Source organism: Chionomys nivalis, chromosome 3 (assembly GCF_950005125.1).
Source record: "Chionomys nivalis chromosome 3, mChiNiv1.1, whole genome shotgun sequence".
Lineage (NCBI taxonomy): Eukaryota > Metazoa > Chordata > Mammalia > Rodentia > Cricetidae > Chionomys > Chionomys nivalis.
The window spans coordinates 104104498-104124765 of NC_080088.1; the positions used below are offsets into that span (position 1 = coordinate 104104498).

The window sequence follows — 20268 nt, forward strand, 5'->3', positions numbered from 1 at the left end:
TTTTTGTTTGTTTGTTTTTAAATTGGTCTCGTGTGTAACCCAGTCTGCCCTTGAACTGGTTTATGCAGCTCAGGATGACCTCAAACTTCGGATCCTCCTGCCTTGATTTTTCCCAATGCTGAGAGTACGGATCTGTACCACCACAACCACCATACAAAGCCACGTCTGATTTAGTATGTGCTCTTCCCCAAGCCCTCTGCTGCTTTGAGACAGGGTCTCAATGTGTAGTCCTGATTGGCCTGGAACTCACTATGTAAACCAAACTGGCCTTGAAATGAGAAAGACTCTTCAGTCTCAGCCTCCCAAGTGCTGTGTTGGCGGCTTTTTATTTGTTTTTGAAACAGGTTCAATTGCAACCCAGGCTGCAACTTCCTGCCTCGGACGCCTGGGTGCTGCTGGGTTGACATTCCTCTCACCTTTCTTCCCTCCTAGCGTGGGTCTCACCTGTCTGAACCTTTAAACAGCCAACTGCTAACAGGTCGAAAATCCCATACTTCCTCTGGCCGCAAGCAGCTCAGCCAGAGGCGGTCCCGCCCATAGGCGGCACACCCACCTCTCCCAATTGGCTCTACGCTGCCAGGAGGCGGGGACAAGGCCGAGGGGCAGCAGCCGCCATCCGGGCGAGGAGAGGCCAGAAGAGATCAGAAGGCACCTGTCCACCTAGAGTCTGTTCGACCAGATCCGGGGAGCGTGGGACAGAGGGACAAACACGAGGGAACGCCGAGGACTGTGGCGCGCTTGCCGAGTGCTGCCCACGTCCCGCAAGCCGAGCGTGTGTCCCCAACTCTGAGCTGTCCCTGCCCCCGCAGACCTCCAGAGTCGAGGTGGTCAGTTTGATCTTGTTTTCCAGATCGTTAGGACCGAAGTTCCAGGAGAAGGAGGAACCGCCCAACATGGCATCGGAGGTGTGTAGGACTTGGGGGACCTTGCAAACGAGCGGGGAGGAGCCACTTGGGTTGACCCGTGCTTGGGGCCGCCTCCCTCCAGACAGACCTGCAGTGATACAGAAATTCCCGACCACACTTCCAAAGCCCAGTTTAATGTAGGCTCACTCAGGGATGTCCCCATCGCCTTCTGCCCATCGAGCGCCGCCAAGTGGCTCAGGAGGTGACGTCACTAATGACTGCGAGTTGGCCACCACGTGTGGCTGTTTCTCTCCCTATCCCCCCTTTTTAAATAAAAAAAAAAATTGTATTTTGAGGCAGGGTTTCCCTGTATAGCCCTGGCTGTCCTGGGACTCGCTCCGTAGATCAAGCTAGCCTCAAACTGATCTACCTGCCTCTGCTCGAGTGCTGGGATTAAAAGCATGCATTATCACGGCACTGTTTTCCCTTAAGAAAAAAATAGTTTAGAATTTTTATGTGTATGGAGGTTTTGCCTGCATGTATGTTTGTGTACCACGTGGGTGACTACTGCCTATGGAGCTCAGAAGAGCGTGCGAGACTACAGGAGCAGGACAAATTGCTGTGAGCCACCATATCGGTGCTGAGAATCAAACTTGGATTCTCTGGAAGAGAAGCCAGTGCTCTTAATGGCGGATCCATCATTCCTGCCCCTGTTTCTCCTTCTCAGCTCACTTTAGCCCAGGCTAGCCTGGAACTCATTGTCTGCCCAGCTTGGCCTCAGATTTCTGGCAATTCTCCTGCCTCCACCCACGGAAAGTTCAGATTCCAGGTGTGAGCAAGCGACCACATCAAAACTTTCCGTTTACTTTTTGAGCATTTTCTTGTTTGTTTATCTGTTTATGAGTACGTGCATGTGTGGGCATGGCACGCACATGAGATCAGGGAAGAACTTGTGGGAGGAGATTCGCTTTCCTACAGGCTTGGCAGCGAGGGCCTTTACCCAATGAGCTCCCTCACCTTTCTCAACACCCGCCTTTCACCCCCACATCCTCCTGTCAGTCCCCACCCTGTAGGATACCCCTCGTGCCTTGCGCTTGTCCTCACGTATAGAAAAAGTTGAGTCCTTAAATTGTACTTGGGCTCTGTCATATGGAAAGAGCCAGAAGGTAGGGACCTCTCTCTGTAGCTCTAGTGACCCCCAGGGTGTCCCTGTCCTCTCCTTTGGGCCAGTATTCCTGGCTTTTCTTCCAGTTTCATGGCAAGTGTGCAAGACATAGGTCCCTTCCACGGACTTGGTTGGTTTATCTAGTCAATGGACTAATGAGAGCTGTTGGGCTCCGCCTGTAAGGGATGGATCATGGAGTCAGCACTCTGGCCTCACAGGGAAAAGGGGGCTGTAGGGAAACAGATGCCAGCGTGCCCAGTCCCTTCTGATCCTCGGTAGCTGGCGAGTCACTTCCTCTCCCCTCATCTGAACACGTTAAGATGGCCTGATTTACTTAGCTGCTGGGTCGTGCGGAGGGTCAGGAACAAGGACTGGACTTTGGAGCCAAACAGATGTGATTTGTACACCAGGGACAGCCTTGACCTGTTAGTTCCGTTGTGAAGTGGGGGTAATTGTGTCCACTTCACAAAAGGATGGAATTGCAATGCCAGGTGTCACAACGCACACCTTTAAACCCAGCTCTCAGGAGGCCGAGGCTGGTAGATCTCTGAGTTCAAGGCCAACCTGGTCTACCTGTGAGTTCCAGGACAGCCAGGACACAGAGAAACCCTGTCTCAAAACAAACAAAACAAAGCAAAGCAAAGCAAAAAGCTATTTATCCTCCTGCCTCCACCTCCCTAACGCTGGGGTTATAGATGAGCACTAATTACGCCCAGCAAGCAGTAGCCACTCCGATACTTCTCTTGTGCATTTGAATTGAATTTTGCTCATTCTACTTGGCCCAACTCTGAGACGCTTTCGCCTTGTCCCAGACTCCTGGCCTGGAGCAGCACCCTCTCCAACTGCTTTGGCCCATTTACTGCCCAGTTGGAGACGCCTCACTCTGACCTCCCAAGACCGTTTCAAACGTTTTCCAGGGCTAATTGTGGGGGTACACTTGTACCCCCAGCCCTCAGGAGGCTGAAACAGATGGATCACCGATTAGAGGCCAGCTTCAACATTGTAATGACTTCTAGGTCAGCCTGAACTGCATGGCATGGCCCTATTTCCACAAGCCAAGAACGTGGCAGGGGTTGTTAGCTCAGTGGTAAACTACCTGCTTAGAATCCTCCAGAAAGGGGCTGCGTATGACTCAGTGATATAACACCTGTGTTTCATACACAAGGCCTAAGGTTCAATACCAAATATCAGGGGGGGACAAAGGGAGTGTGTGCCTGGAAGCGTGCTGGTGAGATTGGAGCTGTTTGCTCCCCACAGTGGACTGGACTGCAGATGACCTCAGCTTGCCTTAAGCCATTCTGTGGGTTGGTACTAATTGTTCTGGCTGCTGTCCTGCTTGTTAAGGGGTTGTTATTACCAACAAACCAGACACAGAAGCCAGAAATCTGGAAAGGAAGACAGCCGCAGGATCCTCCCGGGTCTTCCCCAACAGACTCCTGACTTGCTCCCTATTCTGATCTGCTGGCCCTGACCCCCAAGACCCAAGGGCCCACGCGGCACTTTGAAGGAGATCCGGCTTTTGTTGAGGCAGCTAAGGGTCAGGTGCAGAACCTCTCAAAGCCGGGGGTGACGGTGGAGGCTGCCTCTATGGGTCAGAGCCCTTTGACAGTAAGACTGTTGAGTACGGAGGAGGTCAGCTCCAAGCCTGGAGCCAGAGCACAGTGGATGTTCCCATGGCGCCCACAGCACCAGACCCAGGAGCACAGATGGTAGAGCAAGCCCCAGGGATCGGGAGGTGGCCCGGCTGGTGAAGAGCTTGTTGTGCAAGCGAAAGGACCTGAGTTTGGGTTCCAGTGCTGAAGAAGGTGAAACTGTTGGGTGAGGATCAGGGTCAGTGAGGGATCCTGTCTCTAAAATGCGACAGGACGCTTTGATTCCGACATGTGGGAGACAGGGGCTGGCAATCTAAACTCTAGGCCAGCTTGATTGATATAGTGAGTTCCAAGCTAGCCAGGGCTACATAGTGTGGCCCTGTCTCAAAAGTAATAAACAGGCCGGGCGGTGGTGGCGCACGCCTTTAATCCCAGCACTTGGGAGGCAGAGGCAGGCGGATCTCTGTGAGTTCGAGACCAGCCTGGTCTACAAGAGCTAGTTCCAGGACAGGCTCCAAAACCACAGAGAAACCCTGTCTCGAAAAACCAAAAAAAAAAAAAAGTAATAAACAGTAGTAATAAATAAAAAGGTAGAGAGCAATTGAGGAAGACACTCAACACTGACCTCTGGCATTTGCGTACACACGTGAACATGTACATACAGGAGAGAGAGAGAGAGAGAGAGAGAGCACACCCTGTCTGTGAGGACCCCCAAGCCCCCTTCACTATGCATGCACTTTGCAAATGATATCAGATTGCATGCTTATAACAGTGGTTCTCGACCTGTGGATCTTGGGGGGATTGAACTACTCTTTCACAGGGGTCCCCTAAGACCATCAGAAAACACAGATATTTACATTCTAATTCATAACAGTGGCAAAATTACAGTTATGACGCAGCAATGAGATAATTGTATGGTGGGGGTCACCACAACCCGGGGAACTGTATTAAAGGGTTGCAGCATGAGGAAGGTTGAGAACCGCTGACTTATAACAAGCCTATCATGTGGGTATATTTCCTGCTTTGCAAAGAGACAAAACTGAGGTTCCAAAGAGTTATATGATAGGTCCAAAGTCAGTTCAGAGTTCTGGGGCAGAAGTGATATGTCCCCAGTGGCTCTTGTAGACACCCACAAACAGAGAGAAAGGTTGCCAACGATGGACATGTCATGTTTCTTTTTTTAAAAAAAAATATTTATTTATTATGTATACAATGTTCTGTCTGTATGCCTGCAGGCCAGAAGAGGGCACCAAACCTCATTGCAGATGGTTGTGAGCCACCATGTGGTTGCTGGGAATTGAACTCAGGACCTTTGGAAGAGCAGGCAATGCTCTTAACCGCTGAGCCATCTCTCTAGCCCCATGTCATGTTTCTTAACTTTGTCCTTACCACACTCTCCTCCAAGTCCTGCATGCTCAGTATCCCATCCTCCCACATGTCCACATCCTGGCCTGTGCCCTCCTCTTTCAGAGAGGTGCCTCTCTGACCCACCCCTCTGCCCTTTGGTGCCTGGGGTTGAGTGCTAATGTCTTTTAAGAACTACAAAGCATTGTCTTTGTAAGGTCTGGGGTACAGGCCTGTAATCTTAGCTTGCTTGGCAGGCTGAGGCAGGAGAATCTGCCTAGGCCACAGAGTAAGCTCAGTACCAGTCTAGGCAACTGAGGAAACCCTCTCAAAATTAAAAGACGATCATACATGGTGACTCACACCTTTTAATCTCAGTACTCAGGAGACAGAGATAGGCAGATCTCTAAGAATTCCAAGCCAGCCAGACACAGTGAGACCCTATCTCAAAAAAATAAATAAGAGACTGGGGAGATGGCTCAGCGGTTAAGAGCACTTACTGATTTCACAGAAGACCAAGGCTCAGTTCTCAGCACCCACATGATGGTTCATAATCATCCATAACTTCAGTTCTAGGGGGTCCAACACACTCTCCTGGCCTCTGCGGGTACCAGGCATGCACGTGGTTCACAGACATACATCAGGCAAAAAAAAAAAAAAAAAAAAAAAATACATAAGATAAAGTAAATAAATTAAAATAAATAAATAAAGTAAAAGAGGACTATTAATATATAACTCAAACACAACACTTGTCTGCCATGCCAGAGCCCCTAGGTTTAATCTCAAGTATTAATATATACATATACACAAATATGCCGGGCGGTGGTGGTGCATGCCTTTAATCCCAGCACTTGGGAGGCAGAGGCAGGCGGATCTCTGTGAGTTCGAGACCAGCCTGGTCTACAAGAGCTAGTTCCAGGACAGGAACCAAAAGCTATGGAGAAACCCTGTCTCGAAAATCAAAAAAAAAAAAAAAAAGCAACAACACCAATATATGTATATATACACACACATACATATATATGTACTTATACATGACTATAGAATAAGTATATACTATGTTGTCTGTCAGTTAAAGAAAAAAATTCTGTTGTGCTCCAAGGAATGCCACCATCTCCCAGGTCCATGCCATGTGGTGAGAAAGAGCCCTGACTTCTCTGTCTATCATATCCCTTGCACAAGTTCTGAATCTCAGTTGCCCCATCTGTCCAGTGAGAATAATGTCTAATATTATTCTCCTCCCCCCCCCATACACACCTTTCTGGGTATCTCTCCTAAGGGTCCCTTTTGAGACTGTTCTCTTCTGCCCTCTTGTCCAGAGTGGGAAGCTATGGGGTGGCCGTTTTGTGGGTGCTGTCGACCCCATCATGGAGAAGTTCAACTCATCTATCTCCTATGACCGGCATCTGTGGAACGTGGATGTGCAGGGGAGCAAGGCCTACAGCAGGGGCCTGGAGAAGGCGGGGCTTCTCACCAAAGCCGAGACGCAGCAGATACTGCAAGGCCTGGACAAGGTAGCCTCCGTGACACGAGGTCCACCCTACATCCATTCCCCTGGGAACCCAGGCTCCTACCCAAAGTCCCTAAGCAATGCATTCACCTTTATTCTCTCCTCCTGAGGCTGGAGATGGAACCCAGACCTGTGGTGCATGCTGGGTAAATGCTTTGGTGCTGAGCCACGCCCCCAGCCCCTCACTGGGAGATTCTAGACAAGTGTTCAATTTTACCATTGAGCCATATTCCAGTTCTTACACCCTGGGTACAAGCTGTAGTATCCCAGATTTGTTGTTTGACCTTGTAATAAGTAGGTGATGGGAGAGGTGTGCTATAATTACCAGCTCTGTTTTTTAATGACTGACTCCTCGGGTGGCCCAAGACCAAGGTGGACTGGGTCAGAGATCATCCCTCAGGGATGGGGAATATTTTATGGCTCAGCTTCAGTACAAGGGCATTTAGCAGACATGGTGGATCCAAGACCAAGGCAGGGAGACTCCTGATGCCTATCAACCTGACACTCTGGGTTGCTGCCGCCTGCTTCAGGTAGCTGATGAGTGGGCCCAGGGCACCTTCAAAATGCACCCTAATGATGAAGACATCCACACAGCCAATGAACGGCGCTTGAAGGTATGGTACGCCCTTCTTCCTAAAAATCGGTCTCTCTTTATCGACCTTACCCTGGGCACTAACCATCACTGGCAGAGTAGAAATGGCAAGAGACTTGGGCAGGACCCAGTCGTAGGGAGGGAAAGCCGTAAGGCTGGCAAGGACCACTGCCTAGACTCAGTGTCCCCACTGAGCTGGGATTAGAATGTTCTAGCCTATCTTCATGCCTCTCCACCCCTAGGAGCTCATTGGTGAAGCTGCAGGAAAGCTACACACGGGACGAAGCCGCAATGACCAGGTGTCACCAGCCCTCTTTGCCCTCTGCCGTGACCTTTTCAACCCTGGGAACCCCGGAGGCTCTTGGCGCGGTTTTTCGGGGAAGGAAGCAGCAGGCTCCACTCCCTGAGTGTGGCCGTCTCCTCCCCACAGGTGGTCACGGACCTCAGGCTCTGGATGAGGCAGACCTGTTCCAAACTCTCCGCCCTGCTCTGGGCGCTCATTGGAAGCATGGTAGACCGGGCTGAGGCGTAAGTCTTCTGGGGGACACCGCCACAAGAATTCTCTCCCTGGGCGGAATTTAAGCAAGGCATAAGTGTTAGTAACCCTAAACCGGCCATGCCAGAAGTATGCAGCCAGCGTGGATGATGGGTCCCCGTGGCTGCGTAGTAGATGGGGTCCTAGTCTTCCACTGGTCTGTCCCTGTCTATATACGCGAGCCCCTCCAGGGACCAGATGCAAGAGCAAGTACAATTGCATATAAAGGCCTGAGAGGAGTAGTTAATACTCGAGTGCGGGACCAAAGAACCTCCTGCTCCTTCCTAAAGCAATATCAACAGTTCACAGGCCCAGTCGGGCTTGAGGGGCGGTATTTGTTTGTTTGTTTTAGATTTATTTTATTTTGTATGTATGAGTGTTTTGGGATTTTGGTTTGGTTTGGTTTTTTGAGACAGGTTTTCTCTGTGTAAGAGCCCTAACTGTCCTGGAACTAGCTCTGTAGATCAGGCTGGCCTTGGACTCACAGATAATCTGCCTGCTTCTGCCTCCTGAGTTCTGGGATTAAAGGCTTGTACCACCACCGCCTGGCATGTATGAATGTTTTGATCGCATGCATATATGTGCTCCACCTGCATGTCTGATGCCTGTGGCGGTCCAAAGAGGGCATCAGATCCCCTGGAGCTCAAGAGGTGAATAGCTGTGAGCCACCATGTGGGGACTGGGAATCAAACCCCCGGTCTTTCTGCAAAAACAAGTGGTCTTAACCAGTCCCACAAGCCCAACTGTGATAGGCTCAGCTACTCTCATGAAGACAGCAGTGGTTCGGTTCAGAGGATAAAGCCTTAAAACAGATGCCGAGAGTCACAGAGGGCCACCAGGCTCTGTTCTCTGAGTTCAAGACCTAGATGGCAGGGGTGAAGACAGTTGAAGACCAAGGCCCCGAGGTGTTCGGTGGGCTTAGAGGTCCAAAACCAATACAGAATAGTAAGGAGTGGGGAATAGCTTTCTTTTTAGTTTGGTTTGGTTGATGGTTTTTGACACAGGGTTTCTCTTTATAGCCCTGGCTAATCCCGGAACTTGCTCTGTAGACTAGGGTGACCTAGAACTCAGAGATCCGCCTGCCTCTGCCTCCCATGCACTGGAATTAAAGTTGTGTGGCGCCACCACCACCTAGCTAGGAGGGGCCATGTCTCAATAGCTCCTACCCAGGCCAGCCTAGATCAGAGGGCAGTGGCCAGTCACGCTTTAAGGATCTTTGGAGACAAAAGTTCCAGGTGCCCAGGGAGAGGCCCTAACATCCAGCAGCAGGCAATCACCCTTCAGTCCGAACCGTCCCATCTTACCCACATCCTGCCCTAACATGGAAGGCAAACAACGGGACCAAAGGTTGCCTCCCACCAGCCTCGTCCCGCTTGCATGTTCTAAAGTCCCTGGGACTGGCTTCGTCCCCTGCAGACTTGACAAAGGAGCCCCTGAAAAAAATCTTAGGTGGTACTAGAATCAGCGACGGCCCTCCTCTTTCCCAACTCTGTGTTCCCCACTCATAAGCCTCAACTGTGCCCGCTCAAGGGCATATGTCCTGAGGTAGGGTTGGAATGCTGGGAAGAGGAGGAGGGTGAGGGCTAATGAATACAAGGTTGTTTTTAATGGCATGATGATGGTATTCTGAAATTGAATGTGGTGATGATTATACACTACAGGTAGCCTAGGACTTGCTATGTGTAGCTCAGGCTAGCCTCAAATTTAATCTCCTTTCCTTCCTGTCCTGGACTTTCTTTTTCTTTTCTCTAGACAGCCCAAACTGGCCTCCAACCCACTACGTAACTGAAGCTGACCTTGAACTTCAGGTCCTCTTGCTTCAGTCTCCAGTCTCCCAAATGCTAGGGTTACAGGTGTGCACCACCACCCAGAGCTGGGCTTGGTTTTTCAGACAAGGTCTCGTCTGTAACCCAGGCTACATAGGACTCACCATATAGCCAAGGCTGGTCTCAGTCTTACAGCATTCCTCCTGCCTCAACCTCCCCAACACTGGGTCCACAGACTTTCACCACCATGTCCTTCCTGCTGTAATGTTTGATCTCACTGACTTGCTTCTGTTCTCTTTCCTTAAGGCCTGTCCTGTTTGTACCCCTAGTGAGCATCTGGTCCCTTATTCAGGCAGAGCTCACAGATCTGCTCTTACCTTCCATGCAAAGAGCCTGTAGGTTTCCAGGGGTCCTAGGCAAGCCTTACCTGTTCCTCTGGACCCCAACCCCTCAGGTGCCCTGCTTCTCCTATTACAGGGAACGTGACGTCCTCTTTCCAGGGTACACACACCTGCAGAGGGCTCAGCCTATCCGTTGGAGCCACTGGATCCTGAGGTGAGCTTTGTGGAGTAGGGACACTGGGAAGGGGCCCTGACTGGGGGGCCTTGGTAGAAGGGGAGGCTCCTTGGTATCTATCACCCAACCACCGTCCACCTGTTTCTGGTTTCCCACAGCCACGCTGTTGCGCTGACACGAGATTCAGAGAGGCTGCTGGAGGTACAGAAGCGGATCAATGTCCTGCCACTGGGGAGGTAAGTCCCCAGTGTCCCCAAGGCCTGATGGAAGGTGAAGGCAGATCACCACATAGTGAGCAGGACTGAAGAAAGCTTGGGGATCAGAGGGAGGGGCTTGTGAGGCCCTGTCCCTTCCTCAGAGTCTATATATAGACAGTTGTGGTTGCTGGGAAGGGGCATTTCTTCAGTGATTGAAGAATCTGCCCATGCTATTATTGGTAACCACTCACACATGGCCCCGTAAGCAACCCCAGCGGAATTCATTGGGTCACCGAAAAAGAAATGAACATAGAAGGAGCTGGGGAAAAGGGATCAGCAAGGTAGGAGGGCAAGAGAGGATAATGGAGGGGGCTGGAGAGATGACTCAGCAGTTAAGAGCACTGGCTGCTCTTCCAGAAGTCCTGAGTTCAATTCCCAGCAACCACATGATGGCTCACAGCCATCTGTACTGAGATCTGGCGCCCTCCTCTGGCGTGCGGGCATACATGGAGGCAGAATGTTGTATACATAATAAACAAATAAATCTTTAAAAAAAAAAAGAGGATAATGGAGGAATGAATATGACTAAAATACATTTTACACATGAATGAAAATGTCATAATGAAATCAGATGTGTACAATATACATGTTAAGAATTCTAATGTAGGCAGAGAGATGGCTCGCTGGTTAAGAGAACTTGCTGCTATTCTAGAGGAAGCGGGTTCAGTTCCAGGCACCCACATTGGGTGCCTTATAATCCACCCATAGCTCCAGCTCCAGGGAATCCAGTACCCTCTTCTGGCCTCCATGGGTGCCTTCACACATGCACACATATGTACACATAAATAAAAATAATAAAACAAAGTTGTAAAGGCTGGGGAGATGGTTAGGAGCACTGGCTGCTCTTGCAGAAGACACAGTTCAGTTCCCAGCACTCATGTTGGGAGGCTCACAACTGCCTCTAACTCCAGTTCCAGGGTCTCTGAAGTCCTCTTCTGGCCTAGGTGGACACCTACATGCACGTAGTTCACATATAGACAAAAAAGCACACACACACATAATGTTTTTATCACCACCAACAAAAAGCTGCCCCTACTTGGCCTTTCAGATCTCTAACATGGGGATAGCTAAACTTGAGAATTTGCTGAAACTCCAGCCAACTTCCCACTGGGCACCATTTTCCCTGCATGACGACAAATGTTTGGGTCCTTAAGGTGGCCAGGCCAGCAGAGGGGCTGAGTTACTAAGATTTGACCCAGCATGTTGTGTGTATGTGGTATCCAGAACTTTAATCACTATGAACCCTTGTCTCTACAGCGGGGCCATTGCGGGCAACCCTCTGGGTGTGGACCGGGAGCTACTCCGAGCAGGTGAGGTATACTCTGCTCATCCTTCTCTGGAGACTATCACTCTTAGCCCCTGCTGGGTCCCAGAGACACAAGGGGTGACATGTGGAAGGTTTGTAGGTCCTCATGCTCACAGCCAAGCACCAGGGGAGCCAGGAATGTTAAACACATGGGGTCGCAGGTTCAACAGTATTGGTTTAAACTTTGGGAGTCTTATCCCACGTATTTTATTTTAGGCATATTGAAGCACGCCACAATTTGATGAAATCTTTCCTGGTGATGATTAACTCAATCCCGTGTCACAATAAAATTTATGGCATGACTACCCTGAAACTCTTTGAATAGTACATGTGGCACCTTCCATAAAGATAGGTTCTGTAGATTGACAAGTTCACGATAAGGGTCCAGGGGAGGATCTGGTGAGTCTCAGCCACACAGATAGTGCAAAGGTCACCAGGCTATTAACCTCTTCTGCTCCCAGCCTTCTGGGTGGAAAACAGGTTAGACATCTCCCCATGTGAAGTGACAACCTTGTGTGTTTAGCATTCCTGGTTCCCCTGGTCCATCTGTGAGCCCAAAGACTTCCGTGCCTCCCACAATGAGAAGGCAGAGGCCCTCGCATTTTGTCTTTGGGTATTGAGATTATTGAGGTTGCCTATGGCAGGGGTACCTATTGCTGGGAATACTTCGACCTCCATCCACCCTCCTGAGATCGGTACAGAGACCCCCTTCCCCACCTCAGACTCCTCCTCGATTCTCATTTCCAAGAAGGAGTCAAGGATGAGGCTGGGCATCCTGGTTCCGGGAAGAGAAGGGCAGTTCCCAGCTCCCAGTCCAACTGTTTTTCCTCCCTCACATCCAGAACTGAACTTTGGAGCCATCACGCTCAACAGCATGGATGCCACCAGTGAGAGAGACTTTGTGGGTAAGATACAGGACTGGGGATACAGAACGCTTTCTTAGGGGGCGTGAAGCTCCGGGTGTGATCCCCAGAACCACACGAATTGGGCATGTTGGCACACACCCACAGTCGCGGCACTTAGGAAGTGGAGGCGGGAACACCAGTAACTGAAGGACATCCTCTGCTAGTTAGCTTGAGACCAGCCTGAGCTAAGATCCTGTCTCAAACAAACAAAACCAAAAAATTCCACCACCAACAATAACGACCTTCAAGATTACTCCGTGGGTAAAGCGTATACTTCCAAGTCCGATGGCCCCAGTGTGATGCCCTAAACCCACGTGGTGGGAGGAGAAATCTAACCCCTGCAAGCTGTCCTCTGACTTCTACGAATGAACACGCACAGAAGGTAAATTAAAAGAACGCCTGCTGTTCCTTTTAGCGGAGTTCCTGTTTTGGGCTTCTCTGTGTATGACCCACCTCAGCAGGATGGCAGAGGACCTTATCCTCTATGGCACCAAGGAATTCAACTTTGTGCAGCTCTCAGATGCCTACAGGTAAGGCCCGTATCTCAGGATGCTGGAATGACTTCCTCTCACCCCAGTCCGCCCTGCGCAGTGCCTCTGCCAGAGGGCCAGCCAGGCGTCAGCAGAACCTCAGTCCTCACACCTCTGTCCCCAGCACTGGAAGCAGCTTGATGCCCCAGAAGAAAAACCCAGACAGCCTGGAGCTGATCCGGAGCAAGGCGGGCCGAGTGTTTGGGCGGGTGAGCTGAGAAGAGAGGACGGACCCGGTGGGTCCTCGGGGGACTTCATAACTGGCTCTGGTGTCCCAGTTCCTCAGCTTCGTTCTTCCTACAGTGTGCTGGGCTCCTGATGACGCTCAAGGGACTTCCCAGCACGTACAACAAGGATTTACAGGTTAGGAGGCTGGGGATGCGATGAGGACCCCTCTGGCTGTACCACGTACTACTCAGAGCCGCAATACCCAGAGAGGAGCCCCTAGAATGACTCCTTCCTGTCCTGGGCACACAGTCTGTGACTACCCTCAGACGTCCCATGCTGCTCCTTAGGGAAGCAGGGAGAGGTGCTAAGTGTCTCCAATAGAACAAGGGAAGAGGTCTGGGTGAAGGATGGGGCTGCCGGCCCCTCACCTGCTACACGCCTTCCAGGAAGACAAGGAAGCTGTGTTTGAAGTATCTGATACCATGACTGCCGTCCTCCAAGTGGCCACCGGAGTCATCTCTACGCTGCAGGCAAGACTAACGCTCCCCACATCTCCTACCTCCCCTTTCCAGGCCCTTGATCCATGGAAATGCCAGATTTGCGAGGGGTCAGGGGATGAGGCCAGAAGACCATGGATGGGGAGGGCAAGGCACCAAAACCTGGCACAGAAGAATAGGGATTGGTTAGACACCAAAATCCCAGGTTTTGACCAGAATAGGATTTTTTCTTTTTTGAGATAAGATCTTACTGTGTAGCACAGGCTGGTCTCCAACTTGAGACCTCAGCTTCCCAAGTGCTGGCATTATAGGTCTGCCCCACTGTCTTCTCTCCTCCTCCTCCTCCTCCTCCTCCTCCTCTTCCTCCTCCTCCTCCTCCTCCTCTTCTTCCTTTCTTCTTCTTCTTTTGGTTTTTCAAGACAGGGTTTCTCTATAGCTTTGGAGCCTGTCCTGGAACTAGCTCTTGTAGACCAGGTTGGTCTCAAATTCACAGAGATTCATCTGCCTCTGCCTCCTGAGTGCTGGGATTAAAGGCGTGCACCACCACTGCCCGGCCTCCCCGTCTGCTTCTGAGACAGGGTCTTGCATATAGCCAAGTTTGGTATTAATCTCACCGTCCTGCTCCCTTAATCTCCTAAATGCTGAGATTGCAGGCATGCACCTCACCGCTAGTCGCATTTCTGCTGTAGCCTTTTATCACAAAGATGCATAGAAAACCCCCATGTGCCAAGACCCAGCTTTAAAAACAAGTGCCTCGTGACCGTTCTCTGTGTGGTTCAGACAGAGCTTCACTGTGAGGCCACATGTTGCTTCTGCTGCCTTTATTCATCTCTTTTCCTCTCCTACAGTTATTTGGAAGTCAACTTCCAACTTCACAGCATTTCACCCCTGAATAGTTCCACTGTTTCTAAAGCACTGGTTCTCAAAATGTGCCTCTGCTTACCTGATAGGAACTGGGGGAGATGGCCCAGTGGTTAGAGCACTTGCTTCCCAAATGTGAGGTTCCCAAGTTCCCATCCCTAGAAACACATGCAGATACCAGCCGGGCATGGAGGCATATCTGTAATTTCCAGTCCCCCCCCCCAAAAAAAGGGTGTCTTAGTTAGGGTTTCTATTGCTGTGAAGAGACACCATGACCATGGCATCTCTTAAAAAGGAAAGCAGAGAACACTTCATGGAGCTGGCTGCTTATAACTGAGGATTAGTCCATTATCACCATGGCAGGGATGGAGGCATGTAGGCAGATATCATGGAGCTGCTACATCTTGGCTCGAAGTGGTCTGAGACACCGGGCATGGCTTGAGCATACATGAGACTTCAAAGCCCACCTCCACGGTGACACACTTCCTCCAATAAGACCACACCTACTCAAAGAAGGCCACACCTCCTAATAGTGTCACTCCCTTTGGGGACCATTTTCTTTTAAACCGCCACACAGGGGATAGTCGTGTCTGTGAGGTAGAAGAGCTAACAAAGATGATCCCTGCACCTCAGGTCTTCACATGTATGGACGTGCACATGTGCCCACACATATTTAACATAAAAAACAGTGGGGTGGGGAACGCTGCAGAGATGGCTCAGAGGTTAAGAGCACTGGCTGCTCTTCCAAAAATCCTAAATTCAATTCCCAGCAACCACATGGTGGCTCACAACCATCTGTAAGGAGATCTGGTGCCCTCTTCTGGTGTGCAAGCATACATTCAGGCACAACACTATACATAATAAATAAATCTTAGCCGGGCAGAGGTGGCAGACACCTTTAATCCTAGCACTCGGGAAGCAGAGACAGGCCAATCTCTGTGAGTTCAAGACCAACCTGATCTACAAGAGCTAGTTCTAGGCCAGGCTCCAAAGCTACTGAGAAACCCTGTCTTGAACAACCAAAAAGTAAAAATAAATAAATAAATAAACCTTAAGCAAACAAAAATAAACCCTGAATTTAAAAAAAAATCATGCACAGACACGTAAGCACAGCACACATACATAACAGAAAATGTAATCCTATACTGAAAGCATGGATGCATTCCTGTAATCCCAACACTAAGGACACCAAGACAGGATTGTAAATTTGAGGCTTGTCTGGGCTACAAAGTCTCAAAAGATAAAAACAAACTAATATTGATGAAAATGTTCAAGCAGAGAGTGGCTTGCTCGTGGGGTGAGGAGGGGCTGAGTGGGGTGGGGTAGGGGCGAAAGAGACTCATCAGTTGCTTAGAACACGGTAGGGCAGGCTCCACACCATCCCCCAGCTCACATTTGCTGGACCGCTGCCCCCAGATTCACCGTGAGAACATGACACAGGCGCTCAGTCCTGACATGCTGGCCACCGACCTCGCCTATTACCTGGTCCGCAAAGGGGTGAGTGTGAAGCACCTGGGCATGGGGACAAGGGTGTCCCCAAAGCCGGGCACTCAGGTCACAGCGGAAAATAACTCCCGATGGCACCACCTTCTGCCTTTGTATCCAGATGCCGTTCCGCCAGGCCCATGAGGCCTCAGGAAAAGCTGTGTTCATGGCAGAGACTAAAGGAGTTGCCCTCAACCAGCTGTCCCTGCAGGAACTGCAGACCATCAGGTGTGCACCACCCTCACCATCCCCACCCCATCCCGAATCTGACCCTGGGCAGTTCCATGGAGTACACTATCCTGACTCTTTCTTCCTCCCCAGTCCCCTGTTCTCAGGTGACGTGAATCACGTGTGGGACTATGGTCACAGCGTGGAGCAGTATAGTGCCTTGGGTGGCACAGCACGATCCAGTGTCGAGTGGCAAATCAGCCAGGTGAGGGCCCTGCTGCAGGCCCAGCAGGCCTAGATTCCACCCACCTAAAGCTGCTCCCCAATAATAAAGTGGGGGCTCTGAAGAGACACCATGTGTTTCCTGCCTCAGACTGTCTTCCTCGTGGGTGGAATGGGGATTTGTTGAACTGGCCCATGGGGGTAAGAAGGAAGTTGTTATGGTAAAAATAAATCGGTGCTGTTCCCCGAGTGGCAGCAGCTGGCAAGTGCCAGGCAGGGAGCCACGTGGTGGGTGAGAGACCTCGGTTGGGCAGCCAGTCCCACGAGGAGCCACAGCCTTGGTGTGTAAGAGCTAGAGAAGGGAAAGGCATACCATGCAGAGTGAGGTTGGATATTTATTTAGTGGGTTATGGAAAGGAAGGGCAAAGAGGAGAAGGGGGAAGAGCAGAGAGAGGGAGAGAGAGAGAGAGAGAGAGAGAGAGAGAGAGAGAGAGAAGAAGAAGGAGCTCAGGCTGGAAGCAGAGGGAAGAACTGCTTGCCTCTGTGGATGGGAGAGGGAGTAGGTGGGGCTTGCCTCTTAAAGGTACAGGCCAGGCCATTGCATTCCCATCTCTTTTTTATAATAAAAAGGTGGAGGTTAGACACAAAAGGTTAAAGGAATTGGGACAGTGGATTCTCAAGAGTGCTTCCTGCTTTTTTGTGAGCATCATCTTGTGGGGGACCTGACAAAGCTGGGTGCTAGTCACATTCTGGCATAGCTGGTCCCTTTAGGTCCTGGGGTAGCTGGTCTCTTTGTGTTTGTGGTATGGAAATTTCTGGCATCTCTTATACCTGTTTAAGGTATTGGTAGAACAGAGGACAAACTTAAGTTTAGGGGGAAAAAATTTAGGGCCAGGGAATTGAGAGGGGTGTATCTGACCTGTTTAAGGTGGATCCTTCAATTCAGCTCCCTGGAACGTACAAGAACTCTTTGAGTTTGTGAAAACATAAGTTTAGACATAGACATTGTATAAACAGTAGCATATTTATGTCAGAATGACTGTGACAGATGTTTTTGCACAATGAAAATTATTTTTAAGACCATGGAAAGCAGTGTGAGAGAGATTTGATAGCTAGTACTTGTTGAAATTCATTTGGTGAGGCTGTCCTTTTGAACGACAAAACCCCTCAGCTGTCAAACTGCATCAGAGATCTTTGAGAAGGATAAAATTTTACTTGAGTTATTGATTAAAAAATGACAGAGAACTTACATGGTTGGCACCTAGAGCTATTCTTTTTGGGTCCTCCATGGTTGCTAAAGGTTGCATTTGCCTTTTGCTGTTCAGCACAGGGCCTACCAGGCTCCAGAAGATCCTGTGGGCTAAGAAATCTGTAGGAAGACAAGCATACCTTAACCTGAGCAGCTAGGCTGTCAATTCCAGTGATTCTTTCCACTGTCTGGAGATCTTCAGTTTAGATGAAAGGAAGTTTTTCCCAGTGGTCAGCGCTTGGCAGTTAAATCAAACTGTGTGCCCATTTGTCTTCTGTCTTCGGAGGAAATAGAGTGTTGCTGCTAGGAGCCAAATTGTCTCTTTTTGTTATGAAAAGTTTTTTTTGTTTTGTTTTGGTTTGGTTTGGTTTTGGTTTTTCGAGACAGGGTTTCCCTGTGTAACAGTCCTAGCTGTCCTGGAACTAGCTCTTGTAGCCCAGGCTGGCCTCTCGAACTCACAGGGATTCGCCTCCCGAGTGCTGGGATTAAAGGTGTGCACCACCATCTGGCAATGAAAAGTTTTTTTAATAATTAAATATTTAAATGTCATATTCTCCAGATCTTTGAGCAGTTGAGGGCTGTTTACCAGGTATAGAATCTGTCTGGAGAAATGGGTCTGAGCTTGACTGTACTGGCTCCCAACTTATCAGGTAAGATTTACACTCATAAAAAGACAGAAAGAAGAAGAAACTGCTTGCAATAGAGGGTTAACAGCAGAACTGAAAATAATAGAGAACAGCTTAATATATTTTATACCATATATTTTTTTTTTTTTTTTGGTTTTTCGAGACAAGGTTTCTCTGTGGTTTTGGAGCCTGTCCTGGAACTAGACCAGGCTGGTCTCGAACTCACAGAGATCCGCCTGCCTCTGCCTCCCGAGTGCTGTACCATATTTTTGTAAGAGACTTAAAAGTACATACCAATTTAAAACATGAGATTTATTGTTTTGTAGTCTAGAATGAGATACAATGAACAGACAATTATAACATTTAACAGTAAACATAGGTGCATTTAAGTTACATGTATGTACACACATACACAGAGTGAACAGGAGTTGGGCAAAGTGGATGCTTTGGTGGGCCCTACCAAAGGGATGCCACTGCGTAAAACACACATGCAACAGAGTCAGCACTGGGGAACCAGACAGGGGATACCTCAGTAAAGATGGCGGGACTTGATCACCTGTTCTGGCTCTCAGTTAAGATGACGGTGAAGTCACTTGACCTTAGTTAAGATAGAGGCAGTCACATGTTGTATGGAGAAACCACGTTTTTTGAGCTGCGGGAGGGTTTTTTTTTTTTTTTTTTTTTTTTTTTTTTTTTTTTTGGTTTTTCGAGACAGGGTTTCTCTGTAGCTTTGGTGCCCGTCCCAGAACTAGCTCTTGTAGACCAGGCTGGCCTCGAACTCCCAGAGATCCGCCTGCCTCTGCCTCCCGAGTGCTGGGATTAAAGGTGTGCGCCACCACCGCCCGGCAGGGAGTTTTAAACATAATAACAAGAGAGACCTAGAGACCCTGTTGCTGAGCTACCGCACCACAAGCCATGCCACGAGCCACGCCACAGCCACGGTGGGGAGCAGAGGCTGAAACTGAAAACAGCTACCTTGCAGATCTGACTAATCTTGTTTCCCTGGGACCAGCAGTAGCGGTGGCAAGGATAGTTTGAGGAAAAGCAGAGCCGGCAGGACACCAGCATAGCATTCACAGGTGGGTGACTGAAGTTTGAGGGCTTATACCATAGCTGAAAACGTGAAAAACCTGTAAAAACAGCGAACGAACACCACAGGACCTATAGAAGGGCATCTCCTCCCTACAGGCGGGGTGTTAAATAAAGCCCGACTGGTTCCAGTTCAGGCAACTCAGAAGCCAGAGGCTGGAGGCCGCTCCGAGCTGTCTCTCAGAGCAGGGACCACTTACAAGTGGTCCAAAAGAAAAGAAAAAGAAAGGAGAAAGAAAAATCCAAGGGAACCCGGGCCCCAAATCGAATGCACCACACAGCGTGTGCATGGAAAACCCACCCTGGGTAATCCGACTACGTTTTTTAGCTACGGGAAACAACCAGAGATGAATGTCAGCAAAGGGCTCGACTGTAGCCATGAAGGCTGTGGTTGGCTGATTGGAAGGGGAAAACTCACCACCGAAGCCACTGGTGTGCATAGAGGTCACTGTTCAGGCAGATTTCCGGTTCCCGAGCCCAGGGTGTTTGGAATATTTCTTAAAGCCAAGCCTCTTCGCTGATGCAAATAATCCCAATCAGACCAAATCAGACCAAATTAAAAGATATCCAGGTTTAATTGGACATCTGTACTCTCAGGTGGCCCAACGGGGGAACGGAAAGCCAACATGACCACCAAAGAGAAAGAAAGATCACATGTTTAATCTCTGAGGGGCAGTTTAAATAGCCTGTGGGAGTGGTCTTGACCTTTCCTGGGGAGGGGTCAAGGTTTGGTGGGCTTCCTTGACCCTCCCTGGGGAGGTGGGCTTCCAAAGATGGATACCAGGGGCTGCGATGAGGCCCCCAACTTAATGTTCCAGACTCTTTGTATAAGGGGGTGACAGGGAGCTGAGGTGATGCTTATGACCAACATTTTAGGCTCTCTTTGGATAAAGGGGTGTCAATTCAAGTCTGGCTACTTCCTGTGAGCATGGGGTGATATCGGGGAGGGGTGATGTTGGGAGGGAGAAAGGTGGGCTCACGCTCAGCGGGAGGTGTGGCTGGAAAGGCATCCTGTGTACTGTCATCCCGGAGATGCCAGG

General features: G+C 49.8%; 1 protein-coding gene across 1 annotated transcript; it reads left to right on the forward strand.

Moving 5' to 3' along the window:
* The first annotated feature begins 605 nt into the window (after positions 1-605).
* Positions 606-16374, forward strand: Asl (argininosuccinate lyase). Its single transcript, XM_057766085.1, has 16 exons — positions 606-905; positions 6266-6460; positions 6987-7070; positions 7291-7347; positions 7479-7576; positions 9827-9904; positions 10024-10101; positions 11380-11432; positions 12271-12333; positions 12749-12863; positions 12988-13072; positions 13167-13226; positions 13478-13561; positions 15806-15886; positions 15996-16102; positions 16196-16374. Exons 1-16 carry the CDS (start codon positions 894-896, stop codon positions 16338-16340), a joined length of 1395 nt encoding a protein of 464 aa, XP_057622068.1. The 5' UTR covers positions 606-893; the 3' UTR covers positions 16341-16374.
* The last annotated feature ends 3894 nt before the right edge of the window (positions 16375-20268 follow it).